This window comes from Dendropsophus ebraccatus, chromosome 7 (genome assembly GCF_027789765.1).
Source record: "Dendropsophus ebraccatus isolate aDenEbr1 chromosome 7, aDenEbr1.pat, whole genome shotgun sequence".
Lineage (NCBI taxonomy): Eukaryota > Metazoa > Chordata > Amphibia > Anura > Hylidae > Dendropsophus > Dendropsophus ebraccatus.
The window spans coordinates 86,074,411-86,088,743 of record NC_091460.1 but is presented as its reverse complement, the minus strand read 5'-3'; the positions used below and the strand labels follow the sequence as shown (position 1 = coordinate 86,088,743).

Sequence of the window (14,333 nt, the reverse complement as noted above, 5' to 3'; positions counted from 1 at the left end):
GTATGATAACAAAAAAAATCATGTTGGCAATTTACATAAATTTATTTTGCATCCCCTGTACTTTAGATATTAAAGAGTTATGACTGACATTTAAAGCTATGTTCACACACAGTATTTTTGCTCAGTATTTTGCAACCATACTGTACACCATTAAAACTTCACTTTTAATAATTTTCTAAAAACACACACAACCCCACAACCCCACATCCAAATCCAAAGTCCAAATGAATCTGTATTTACACCAGTCCACAAATCTATTCGGTCTACGCAGTCCCAGCCGGGATGTATGAAAATAAAACCAATTGTATCTCACCAGTATGTCGTCCCGAGATCCTGCGATTCTGTCTCTGCATCTCTGTAGACTTTGTTTTGCACAGTCATCAGGTTGTGACCAATCAGAAGTTCCTCTCTCTCTAATTCGCCCTTTTATCTTATGCGTGTTGGTCACTACCCCTTCTCTCTCCGGGAACTGTCGGAGCACTCACCCTAAAAAGGGCGACCCCTGCCCCGGTCTGTCCCTGTTACACCCTGTATTTACTCCCAACATGTCACGTTTCCTCTGGGTAAACAAATTCATCAGGGGAAAACCTAAAATTAGGGTATCAGAACAGATGTCAAACAATAATGAGATCAACGAACTCAAATACATTAGAATTACATAAACCAATTACGGGGTACCTTTGACATGCACAGTGGTGCTAAATTGTCTATACTGCTCACATAGCCTGGCCTCACATAAAGTACAAAAATGCTCCACAGCTGATCCTCCAAAGTGCAAATGCAACTAGCAGCTTATCGGAACCCGAGTAGTTACTGTGGGGATCCTCCTATATACGCTCGTGTCCCTGAACATGCTTGCCCCACTTCCGGAAGCTACCTTTGTTTCCGGCGGCCGCTCGCGTAATTCCGGAGCGCACCTTGGTAACTATGGAAACAGTACACAATAATGCGAACTGCATCCACAGTTGATTTGCAACCTGTGCGGCTGTTACCTAACTTATACTGTCAAACAGGATGTTGCAATACCTCCAATAAATTCCGATATCCAAGCTCAGATCATTACAGAGAAAATAAATGGCACATAGCATACACACAGGCTCTGTTAAGTCATAATCCGCAATCCCTAACCCTCTCATAGGAGTGCTGGAGCATATATACAGTATCCAGCAGTCATTACTATAGATTAGATGTCCACTCTAGGTCTTTCTCCTTGAGCAAAATAAGAGACAAATATTCGTGCATAAAAGCATATTTACACCGGACGGTGGACCACATCAGTGGCAAAGTCAGTTACTTAAATGAAGCATGCATAGCTCAATTTTTCTTTTAACCTTTCGGGTATACAGTGTGCAGTCTAAAGATCCATTGGGTCTCTTTTTGTAGGATTACTCTATCCCAATCGCCACCCCTGCAGTGAGGGCGTATCAGTTGTATCCCAACAAACCCGAGGCCTGTCACATCTCCTCCATGGATGGCATTGATGTGTCTTGCCACCGGTTTGTCTGCTCCATTTGCCACATCTTTTTGTTCCCCCACTCTACGCCTAAACTCTCTTGCCGTCTTCCCCACGTACTCCAGGCCACATACACACCTGGCCTTGTACACCACGCCCTTTGACCTGCAATTAATAAAATCTCTGATTTTATAATTGCGGCCCGTCACATTACTCTTAAAGGTTTTGCATTTCTCTATATGGGCACAGGCTATACAGCCACTACAATGGAAGCATCCCGACTCTTGTCTGTCAAGCCATGTATTGGGGGGTCTGGGGGCTTCAAAGTGACTCTTCACTTATAGAAAGGGAAGAAGTCTACGTGATGGGTTAGTAAAGAGTCACTTTGAAGCCCCCAGACCGCCCAATACATTTGCACTTTTAGTGGAGAACGAAGGTTCCAATAAGCTGCTAGTTGCATTTGCACTTTGGAGGATCAGCTGTAGAGGATTTTTGCACTTTATTTGAGGCCAGGCTATGTGAGCAGTATAGACAATTTAGCACCACTCTGCATGTCAAAGGTACCCCGTAATTGGTTTATGTAATTCTTATGTATTTGAGTTAGTTGATCTCATTATTGTTTGACATCTGTTCTGATACCCTAATTTTGTTTTTTCCCCTGATGAATTTGGTTACCCAGAGGAAACGTGACATGTTGGGAGTAATTACGGGGTATAACGGGGACTGTACAAAGGGATAAACCGGGGCAGGGGTCACCCTTTTTAGGGTGAGTGCTCCGACAGTTCCCGGAGAGAGAAGGGGTAGTGACCAACACGCATATAAGATAAAGGGCGAATTTAGGGAGTGAGGAACTCCTGATTGGTCACAACCTGTTGACTGTGCAAAAAAAAGTCTACAGAGATGCAGAGGCAGAATCGCAGGATCTCGGGACGACACACTGGTGAGATACAACTGGTTTTATTTTTATACATCCCGGCTGGGACTGCGTAGACCGAATAGATTTGTGGACTGGTGTAAATACAGATTCATTTGGACTTTGGTTTTGGATGTGGGGTTACGTGTGTGTTTAGAAAATTATTAAAAGTGAAGTTTTAATGGTGTACACCCCTTTATATATTTTGATTTGATTCACCGTTAGGGTGTTGTTCTGATCCGCAGTTGAGAGACGGATTTGGGATTGTGTGCATAAACAGGAGTGGATTGAAAACAGAGAGCCTACAGTATGTTCACACACTGTTGAAATTTACTGGATGGCCATTATTTAATGGCAAATAATTGATGTTAATCAACGGACATTATTTGCCATTAAATGGCGGCCAGCCCCTATATTTCAGCAGTGTCAACATAGCCTTTCTGTGTTTTCAATCCAATCCTGGTTATGATTGCAAAATACTGAGCAAAAATACCGTGTGAGAACATGGCCTAAAGGAAATTTGAGCCAGTTGAACTCTACAAAATAGGAAAACCAAGCGTTTCCTCTGTTGGCTGACAAGTTGATAAAGGAAAACATTTTGCCTCCTATATAGTATCTGGAAGTAAAGCTGACTGAGCTGTTTGATGCTTGCTCGTGGCTGCCATCTTCTGCATGTTTGTTTTACTGCAACACAGGAGGAATCCTGAAGCTACAGTAAATGTAACCAGTGTTGTCATACTCCTACATGTACATTATTTACTTGTCCTCTTTCATATAGAACCTGAAAATGATACTGCAGTAGTAGAATAGATTTGGTTTTAAAACTTGCTTTTTGTTTTAGGCAATGATCTCCTGCAGGAAGATTACAGAATCAAGTCAGCGGGTGCAAGTTTACCTCAGTCAGGTCATGGAGGCTCTGGGGCAGTTTAGGTATGTTGTGCCATTTCTGTGAAGTGTATAGAACGCCAGCTCCCCTCGGCCGCTAGTCTGCCTCGCACGGTCCGGCACTCAAGCATGTGCTGCAAGTATTCCAAGAAAGATTCATGGACCAGCGTGTGCAGGTGAAGACATCAGACGTGTTTATTGGAAAGACCCATAAGAACATGGACACATCAATCACTTCTCACAGAACGTCAACGCGTTTCTGGCGCATGCGCGCCCTTGATCATGACAAAGATAGGTAACATAGTGCACACATATATACACGTAGCCCATCCCCCCCCAAGTGGGGAAATGGCTCACGTGTTGACAATAAAATGTTCTTAATAAGCATTCATTGTAACTAGTTACAAATACATTTAAAAGCATTGCTGTATAAATTCACTCAAAGGACTGTACATAGATGTTAGGGGCTTGTTAAATTTTTTAATAATATAAATGCAATTCACGGCGCTGGTTCAACCCGTTGGGGGCACATGTTTCTAAATGATACATCCAAAAAGCTTCTCTTTCTTGTAATTTGACCCTTCTGTCCCCACCCCTCCATGGACGCTGAACTTGTTCAATAGCCATGACTTTCATATTATCTACCTTACCCTCATGGGCCTCGGCAAAATGTCGCGATGCACCAGAGAGATTGCGTGAGTTGCTGTGTCCCGCATCATAAATATGTTCCAGGACACGGGTTCGTAGCTGTCTCGTGGTACACCCCACGTACTGTACATTGCATTCCGCACAGCTTATGGCGTACACCACAAAAGAGCTTTTACAGTTTAGAAAAGTTTTTATTTCATGCTTGTTGGCATTTTTGTTATCTGTGAAATGTTTACTTTGGTTTGCATATTTGCATATGCTGCAGCTCCCGCATCTATAATATCCTTTACAGGATAGCCATGTTCTCGCTGATGTGTTGGATCGAGGAACCGATGGGGATAAAGTATCCCCTAAGGTTTGTGCTCGTTTGGAAACTATGGTACACCGTTCTTTTAGGATTTCATTCAAAATGGGATCCCCTCGCAAGATACTTAAGTTTTTAGTGATAATTTGTTTAATACTGTTGAACTGTGGACTAAATTTAGTTACAAACACTGGTTTATTTTTTATTTCTTCCCTATTTTTTGTTGGGTTGATAAGATTATCTCTTATCTTTGTTCTCCACCCTTTTTAGGGCTCTTTTTAGCATCCATGTCGGGTACCCCCGATCACGGAGTCTCTCCTGACTGATATTACACTCTTGGGTAAATGCTTCCACAGTGCTGCAATTACGTCTCATACGTGTCAGCTCCCCAGCATGAGTACATGGACTTTCCGATCTAATTTTGCCATCCTTCTCTGTTGAATTTTGTTGCACGATCACGCATGGACTAAGCAGCTGATGTGTTTGCTCAGGAGAACACCATTGACTTGCTAGATTTGGAATTTAAGGCTGATACCAAGAAATTGGAGAAGCACAAATCGAGTGAAACACGTCTATGGTGGGATTATACCACATTGGAAACCTATCTTGAACGAGAGATGATACCTAGAGGATTAAGAATTAAGAAAATCCCAACAATGGTATTCCCAGAGGTTTTCGTATGTGAATGGAATGCTCTGCTAACACGCTGCTCTCTGCATCTAATGAAGCTGATTATTCGGTATGAGAAGGAGAAACACCAACAAACACAGATGAAAATAGAGGATCTAAAGACTGCAATGGTAAAGTACAATGTCTTATCTGATTATGATACCATGCTTAATCAAGTAAATAAACGTATTGAAGAATTAGAGGATGTCATTGCAAAACTTAAAAAGAGTAAATATCAGCGTGACACATACGATTACAAACATGATCAAGTTTATGAGTGGGGGAGTTGGGACCGAGATGCCCCGAAACCAAAGCCCATTCTTAAAAAGAAGAAAACACCTGGGGATCGTAATGCATCAAATAGACTACAGACTCATGTCAGCTTTACCTCCACAGAATGTGACTCCACAGATGAACAGACCGATACAGACGGAGCCGAGTCTACTACAACCGTCTCAGCTCTGTCCTATTACAAGAAACCCAGGAACCGTAAGCCTCCAAAAAACGCAGGAGGAGGGGGGGGGGGGGGCGGAAGCACAAGAGCAACATTACCAAGGGAGGCGAAGAATCAAGGAGCCCATCGGAAACAACAAGTAAAAGCGTCTTGAACCTGTCAAGTGTAAATTTAACTCCTGAACAAATAGATGTTCTCTCCTTGGGTCTAAATTTTGCTCCAACTAGGAACTTTGATTTATTTTCCACCATTACGGACGTTAACAAATTCATAAGGGATCTTACTGTTAAGAAGCACTTTTTTGGGGAGCATGACATACAAAAAGAAAATAAAAATGTACTTAACAAGGTTAATGTTAATAATGAATTTTGTGATCTTAATTTCTTAGAACAGGTGGCCCTTAAGGACTTGTTGGAGTTAGGTAGTGATTATCATGCCACAAACAAAATTGCACGTCATGAAGGTTTCAGAATGCATAACCCAGGTTACTATCCAATTCAGGACAGAACCTCCCACATGGAATTTTTTCAGGACCGGGGCATGTATGAGCTGAAATTGTTATATGATGCATCCTCTCGTTCCCATTCGTACAACCTGACCACCAAACAAAAAATTGCGGTACAAGAACTTAGGGCCATGACCAATGTGGTTATAAAAAATTCAGATAAAAGGTGGTCTGGTTGTAGTAATGGACGAGAGCATGTATCGGGAGCAAATGCTCAGTATGGTTTCTGACACTTCCACCTACCAATTACTAGATAGAAATCCGACTAGTAAGTACATAGAAGAAATGTCTAGATTATTGGGGGAAGGTGTTGCATTAGGTGTACTGAACGCCAGAGACCTTCTGACCCTGTCACCCCTATATTATATGGTCTCCCTAAAACACACAAGGGTCTCATCCCACCACCGATGAGACCCATAGTATCGGGGAGGGGGTCACTAGGGGAAAGATTATCTGCTTGGCTTGATGACATTCTACAGCCACTTGTCCAACGCACACCAGGGTATTTGAAGGACACAGGCTCTGTTCTCAAAATATTTTCAGGATTTGAATGGACCAGTAGCTACCATTGGGTGGGTATGGATGTGGTGTCCTTATACACCAGTATACCACATACACTGGCAATGGAGGCTCTGGACTACCATCTCAAAAAATACAGCAACTATGATGAAAACTTTCAAGAATTTACCAAATGTGTGGCATGGTACCTAATGACTCATAACTATTTTTTGTGCTGTGATTCATATTACCTACAAGTAGCAGGAGTTTCCATGGGGGCGAAACACTCGCCTTCCATGGCAAATTTAGCCATGGCTTATTGGGAGGAAAAGCATGTTTATGCGCATAATAATCCATATTTACAGTACATACAGTGGTATGGCAGGTACATAGATGACTTGCTCTTGGTCTGGAGCGGTCCTGTACCTGCCATACCACTGTTCATAGATTATGCCAACTCCAACCCATGGGGTTTAAAATTCACCTTTATGTACAGTCAAGATAAAATCATATTTTTAGATCTGGAGCTAACAGGTATACAAAACAAAACAGTTGTGACGAGAACCCATAGGAAACAGATTTCAGGAAATGTTACACTCCACGCCAGAAGCTGCCATCCGCCACACACTGTCAAATCCATCCCAGTTGGGGAGCTGACACGTATGAGACGTAATTGCAGCACTGTGGAAGCATTTACCCAAGAGTGTAATATCAGTCAGGAGAGACTCCGTGATCGGGGGTACCCGACATGGATGCTAAAAAGAGCCCTAAAAAGGGTGGAGAACAAAGATAAGAGATAATCTTATCAACCCAACAAAAAATAGGGAAGAAATAAAAAATAAACCAGTGTTTGTAACTAAATTTAGTCCACAGTTCAACAGTATTAAACAAATTATCACTAAAAACTTAAGTATCTTGCGAGGGGATCCCATTTTGAATGAAATCCTAAAAGAACGGTGTACCATAGTTTCCAAACGAGCACAAACCTTAGGGGATACTTTATCCCCATTGGTTCCTAGATCCAACACATCAGCGAGAACATGGCTATCCTGTAAAGGATATTATAGATGCGGGAGCTGCAGCATATGCAAACCAAAGTAAACATTTCACAGATAACAAAAATGCCAACAAGCATGAAATAAAAACTTTTCTAAACTGTAAAAGCTCTTTTGTGGTGTACGCCATAAGCTGTGCGGAATGCAATGTACAGTACGTGGGGTGCACCACGAGACAGCTACGAACCCGTGTCCTGGAACATATTTATGATGCGGGACACAGCAACTCACGCAATCTCTCTGGTGCATCGCGACATTTTGCCGAGGCCCATGAGGGTAAGGTAGATAATATGAAAGTCATGGCTATTGAACAAGTTCAGCGTCCATGGAGGGGTGGGGACAGAAGGGTCAAATTACAAGAAAGAGAAGCTTTTTGGATGTATCATTTAGAAACATGTGCCCCCAACGGGTTGAACCAGCGCCGTGAATTGCATTTATATTATAAAAAAATTTAACAAGCCCCTAACATCTATGTACAGTCCTTTGAGTGAATTTATACAGCAATGCTTTTAAATGTATTTGTAACCAGTTACAATGAATGCTTATTAAGAACATTTTATTGTCAACACGTGAGCCATTTCCCCACTTGGGGGGGGGATGGGCTACGTGTATATATGTGTGCACTATGTTACCTATGTTTGTCGTGATCAAGGGTGCGCATGCGCCAGAAACGCGTTGACGTTCTGTGAGAAGTGATTGATGTGTCCATGTTCTTATGGGTCTTTCCAATAAACACGTCTGATGTCTTCACCTGCACACGCTGGTCCATGAATCTTTCTTGGAATGTTGTGCCATTTACAGGGATATTACAAGAAATCAAACACATCTTTTTGATGTAATTGTGGTTTTGTATTTACATTTTAATTAATATTTTTGAAAGGTTTTATAAGCTGCTATAAGTGTACTGTTCTGCAGAATATGTTGGCGCATTATAAAGTTCATTACATTATTTATAATTCCAGTCACTGGGACCCCCGCAAATCCCAAGTACTGGAACAAAATGTTGCTTTGGAATTAATGTTGTATTTGGCCAACTATCCATTTATTCATTATGGAGACACTGAGCATTGCACAAAATAGTTTGGTGGCCCCTTATAGATATGAACACTAGTTGCATACAAAGTCAACACCATTCATTATGGGGATATAATTTTCCACCATTCTCAGATTTAGTGAGGGTCCTAGTGGTCAGACCCTCACAATCAGCTTGTATATCTCCTATCCTATGGATAGGGAATACTCCTATAATAGCTTCATTAAAGTTATTGGACTAACCTAATGTACTCTTTTAAGATTCATGTTTAGTGATTCAAAGGAAACTATTTTATTTCTCTCTGCCTCTGGGTATAATCTAGAGTGTTTTCATTCAGACAGCAAGCAGATATTCTAATAGTAATTGGTTGAAAATACATTAATGAACAACACTTTTTTTTTTTTTTGTATTATACATCTGAATAAGCTTTGTGTAAATATGAACATAATCCTCAGTAGCTTCCTATACTGTTGTGGATAAAATGTTTCATGTTACAGGGAAACCATTTGGAACTTGTACTGTGCCCCCCGCATTGCTGAGCCAGTATGGCTTACCATGATGTCAATCACTACTGAGAAAGGTCAGCTCTGCCAGCATTTCCTCAAAGAGTTCACTTATCTTATTGAGCAGCTTAACAAGAACCAGTAAGTAAAGTATATGAACAGCAGCCACGTTAATGTACAAACAGCATACAGCTTTGCATTACACTAATGGCTCTTGTATATTAACTATTCACTTATGTTTTAGTTTTTCTTTCAGTTACCATTTTGCACTTGATGTTTCTACAGGTTCTTTGCAGCTTTAATCACTGCTGTTCTGACTTACCACCTTGCATGGGTCCCAACAGTGATGCCACATGACCATCCTCCAATAAAGTCGTTTTGTGAAAAGCACACATCCCAGTCAGTCAATCTGCTGGCAAAGTCCCATCCGTATAACCCCTTGTGGGCTCAGCTTGGTAAGTGCCAGTCAGTTGTGTATTCTAAACTTTATTGTGAATGTTTGTGATTATCCTTTAATATTTTGCCATATATGTGTGTTCGTTGTTTCTGTACGTCTGATCCTTCAATGACGTTTAAAGTAGTAAGCAAGAAACTGGGTTTTCTGAGATTGCTAGAAGTTGTTGCACTTTACAGGTTTTGTAAATGCCCTATTACATGGACAGTATCAGGCTTAAACTAAGCTGGCTCTAATATTGGCCTGTTTTGGCAGTCACGTTATCCACCATCAGCCAGACACTGCTCTGTGTAATCTAGCAAGGTTCATGGAGCCCTGGCTGTATGATCGTGAGGTTGTGTAAAGTCTGTAAACAAGTGCTGATCTGCTAGATCAACACTTACATACACAACTTACCTGGAGCCATGTAATACAGTTTCCCTTTGAAATGTATTGAGCCCATAATATCCATTCTGTTGAATCATTTTATTAGCTCCTGGGCAGGTCATGTACATGTCCGCTTTACTTCTCCTTTATCTGTTCTCGCATGTTGTGCCTTTCCAAGCAATTCATAGTTTGGTAGGTTTTAGTTGTCATTAATGTAATTTTATAGGGTCTGGGCCCTTACAAGTGCTGGCTGTTTTTAAATGAGGCCTTGTTTACCTCCAAGTTTTTGCATACATTTGTTTGTAGTAAAAATGGAATACCCCCCCCCCCCCCCCCCCCCCCCAAATCAGTGACACTGGTGCAGCATCCCAAACCACTCATTGACTGGCTGAGAACTGACCGGACTTCTTGTTTAACATACTTGTGTTTAAAAAAAAAAAAAAAAAGCTGATCCTTGGGCTTAGTGGGTGACTGCTTCCAGGCTGCAGTAAATCTGACGACATAGGGATAAACTTCTTATCTTCAGCAGCTTTATAAAGTCTTTAGAACATCCTTGAGTATATCAGGTGAGACAGGATAGTGTCACTGGCTCATCTGTGTTTTCTCTAAAAGCATTTTTTCCTGACCGCTCCAACACTTTTATTTTTTGTCTGTAGAAAATCTCCACAAGTCTCCATTGATGGATTATAATGGTAGAGATAAAGGTCGGGTGTCGTGGACTTTTACTACCCAATCCCTTTGGTCTTGAAGAGATAAGTCTGTGCCAGAGGAGTCTGGTGCTAGCTTACCCCTCTTCATACAGAACCTTGAATGTTGGGCCATGCTGAATGTCTGTGTATTAGAAGGACAGGGGGGGATAACTTGCAGCCTAGCCATTCGGCTGAAAGTTATTGAGGTTGTATAAGGACTATGTCTTATTAAAAGACTGTTCACATTTAAACATTAATTCATGAACGAAATACATTTTTGGACAACTATTGCCCCAAAATTTCCAACACTGCTGACTTTTTTTTTTTTTTCTTGTCTTTATTTCTTCTGGAGAATAGTTTTAGCTCTAGCATAAGGGGCCTCTGTCACAGATTCTGTCTTTTGGAAGAGAAAAAAAAAATTTACTACATGCAACATATAATATAACGACATCTTGGCCAAGCCCAGTGGACTTCACTTGTTAGTGAAATGTTTGTTGGATTCAATTAAGATTTTCTTGTGATCCCTTTTACTTTATCTCACTATTTTTAGGTGATCTATATGGGGCTATAGGATCCCCTGTGAGGATGAATCGGACAGTTGTTGTCGGAAAACGGAAAGACTTGGTCCAGCGCATTTTGTACATTCTTACCTATTTCATCCGTTGCTCTGAACTTCAGGAGAACCATCTAGTGCACAGCAGAGCCTTAAAAAAAGGGGAGCAGATAGTACAGGGCAGTAATGTCACAACATTACTAGAGAAGGGTGAGGTGGAAGACTCTGAATATGTGGTCATTACACTGAACAATGAGTCTGCCCTGTTGTCTCCAACATTGCCCTGTAATTCGGGTGTTAGATCCCCTCAGAAAGGAAATGGACCTGAGGCCTTTGACATTTCAGTAACCACGGATAGTAAATGTGATGGCCGCTTTCAGCTAGCCCAGAGGACTGATGCATCGTCAACAAGCAATGGAGCTGTTTTAGGTAATGGAGGTTCTTGTAAAGAAACTGTAACCTTGGTAAAAGAAGCCAAAGTAGAGACACTGGTTTCTGTCACAAGGATGCCAGCATGCAACACTGATCTGTTTACCTCTGGTTCTCTGCCATCCCATGTTAAAAGCCACCCTCCTGCTAGCAGATATGAAAAGAGAACTAGCTCTCCAGTGCAACTGTCTGAATGGGCAAAAGAGGTACTCCGTGCAGACCAGAAAGAGGATAGTTCCCTTCTGGGGAAAGTAGCCTTTAGTATGGGATCCGACTCTGATATGAAGACCTGCAATAAGGAACTGAATGGAAGTGTCAAATCACAACACTACAGGTCGCTTGCCCCCACAGATGTGTCACTTGCTGCTCAAAAAAGGAGGCTGATGCATTCGCGTATCCCCTCCTGTGAGGGAGGATCGAGTTTATTTGATGAGTATTTTGTGGAGGGTAACAGTATTGAAACGAATACAGTAGAATCTCTTCCCTGTCATTCCCTATTATCAGAAAAATGTTTTGTTTCTAGTATTGTATCAAATAACCATACAGAGAAAAGGACCTGTGAGAACGACCTGACAGATGCGGTTCACACTCACATACACCCTCCTCAGATACTTTCCCAAAGTATCCCCTGTGGGGATTCCCTCAGAAAGATTGGCGGCAAGCTTGGCACCAACATTCCAAGGAATAAAAGTTATGACAGTGCCCTGGGCCACAGTGATGAGGAGCTGAACACAGGTCACAGCCATCCAGAAAACTGGGACCACAGCAGTGACCACACAGAAGTAGAACTTCCACTACCTACGTAAGACATTAAGTCAAGCATCAACTTATATAATGTTTTTACATGTGTTTTTTACAGACTGCCTGGCTTTATATATGGTGTCACATTTTGCAATATACTTTGTCACTTTTCTCTGTTCTATTATCTAGTACTAAATGGGTGTTCCAGAAAGCATGAAGATTTTCAAATTACCTGGTGCCAAAAAGTTATATAGATGTGTAAATGATTTGTACCTTTCTAGTCAGCTGCTGTATTCTCCAGAGAAAATTGTCGTTCTTTCCAATTCAACACGATGCTACCTGCACAGGAGGAAAAGTTTTGCTTCGGTCCTGGACGACAGTTCTTTACATGGATTGAGGGTATTGGAAAGAACATGACTTCCTCGGGGGCACATAGCAGCTGATAAGCAGTAAAAAGCAGTAAAAAGTAGAAGTCTTTTACAAAGCTGTACATCTTCCTGGCACCAGTTGATATAAATGTTTAGCATTTCCTAGGTTTTAAATAAATCTTTAATAGGGTCTTTAGAGTTAAAAGAAAAACAAAATTATGGATAGAGGCAGGGCACCTGGCTTACCCTGGGACTTGTCCCCCGTCCCCCCCGTCCCCCCAGAATGCAGGCAAACCAGACCCCAGTGAAATGATGCCTGTTGCAAGCCTTACATTCCTCCCCCCCAGTTTTCCCAGTTTTGTTGGCACTGTACCAGCAAAAATAGGGCCCCTAGTATATCCCATAGGCTCCTCCCTATCGGGTGGAGGATTGGCCTGAGGATTAGAGAGGGGACTGTACAGCAGGAAGCCACTAATAGTTGGAGGTTACCCAGCATCCTGCATAGTAGTCAGCATAATGGGGTCATCCAGATTTCCTGGCATCTTGTATAGTAGGCCGTACAATGGAGGTCACCCAGCTTTCCTTGCATCTTGTATAGTAGTAAGGTTTTGCTAAGACCCCCTCATAAGGATGCCACATGATTTGCTATACAAAGGGGCCGGCTGAGACTCTTATCGCCCAAGGGACAACAAAAGCCTGGAGCCGACCCTAGAGGTTAAGTTTCAGAACCCCCCGCAATCTCCAGAACAGCTCCAATGAGGTTTAAACTCTTTATGAATCTAACACAATTTTCTATGGTGCTACCAAGAACAGCGGAGTATGATGCTTTGGCTGACTGAGGCAGCCCCCATACTGAATGACTGAGGTGGCCGCGCACATGTATGGCAATTCTATTCATAACAAAGACCCATGGATAGGGGATGTTATTTTAACTCTGTATAACCCTTTTAATATTACCTTGCTAGAGATGTAGCCATCTTTGTCTTTTGAGCCCTTGAGGTGGTACATTTTCCAAAATCATTTACTATAAAACAGAAGATTGTAGCTGTATAGAAACAGGTGTTTTGGTGGTGGTGTTTATCTTATTTATCTATTTTCTCCTGCTAGGTCTGATGTAATCAGCAGCCCAAGTGTTAAAAATTTTGGGAGGTCTCTGTTTGGTGGTTACTGCTCCACATATATGCCTGATATGGTGCTTCATGGAATTGCAAGTGCTGAGAAGCTGAAGTCAAGTTTGGCAGCCAGCCTGTCTCACTCAACCCATGTAGGTTTTATGCCTAAAGCCAGATGACATTGCCCCAGGGAGCACAATGGGTCCTCATTATAAAATAAGGCTCTGTTCACATTTCTGCTGAAAGTGAATGAGCAGAAACCACAGCACTAATGTGAACATGGCCTAAATGGGTTATTGAAGTATTACACGCTCCATGCCACAATCCGGTGGAGCCCCTACCCCGGGGGGTGGGGTGGATGTGATCTATGCCGCGATCCGCACTAGGATATTTCCTATTTTTCATGGTGCTGGTCATGGCACGCGTCATGTGAATGGCTTCATTTACTTTAATGGTCCCTAAAATTTGGATCCGCGACCACAGACCATTTTACAGGACGTTTGAATGCAGCCTAACTGTTTAAACATTTATGCAGTGAAATTATGAAGTGTCAGCTTGTAGCTGTGCAAGGGGGAATAAGGGGTCTGCTTGAAATTCTCAAACCACCACAAGCTGTTAATATTGGTTTTTAGGCTTGGATTAATTTTGTATGTAGTTCTAAGGAATTAATAAACGAGAGAGAAACTGAACTGATTGACTGA

The 14,333-nt window shown here is 41.9% G+C and overlaps 1 protein-coding gene across 4 annotated transcripts in view; it reads left to right on the top strand.

Moving 5' to 3' along the window:
- The window catches only part of FNIP2 (folliculin interacting protein 2), a 70,427-nt gene that overhangs the window by 49,903 nt on the left and 6,191 nt on the right, over positions 1-14,333 (top strand). For all 4 annotated transcript variants that reach the window (XM_069977855.1, XM_069977854.1, XM_069977853.1 and 1 more), the window contains 5 exons: positions 3,208-3,296; positions 8,915-9,061; positions 9,206-9,375; positions 10,980-12,213; positions 13,628-13,784. In XM_069977855.1, coding sequence (XP_069833956.1) covers positions 3,208-3,296; positions 8,915-9,061; positions 9,206-9,375; positions 10,980-12,213; positions 13,628-13,784 — 1,797 coding nt within the window. The remainder of the gene's footprint in view (positions 1-3,207; positions 3,297-8,914; positions 9,062-9,205; positions 9,376-10,979; positions 12,214-13,627; positions 13,785-14,333) is intronic.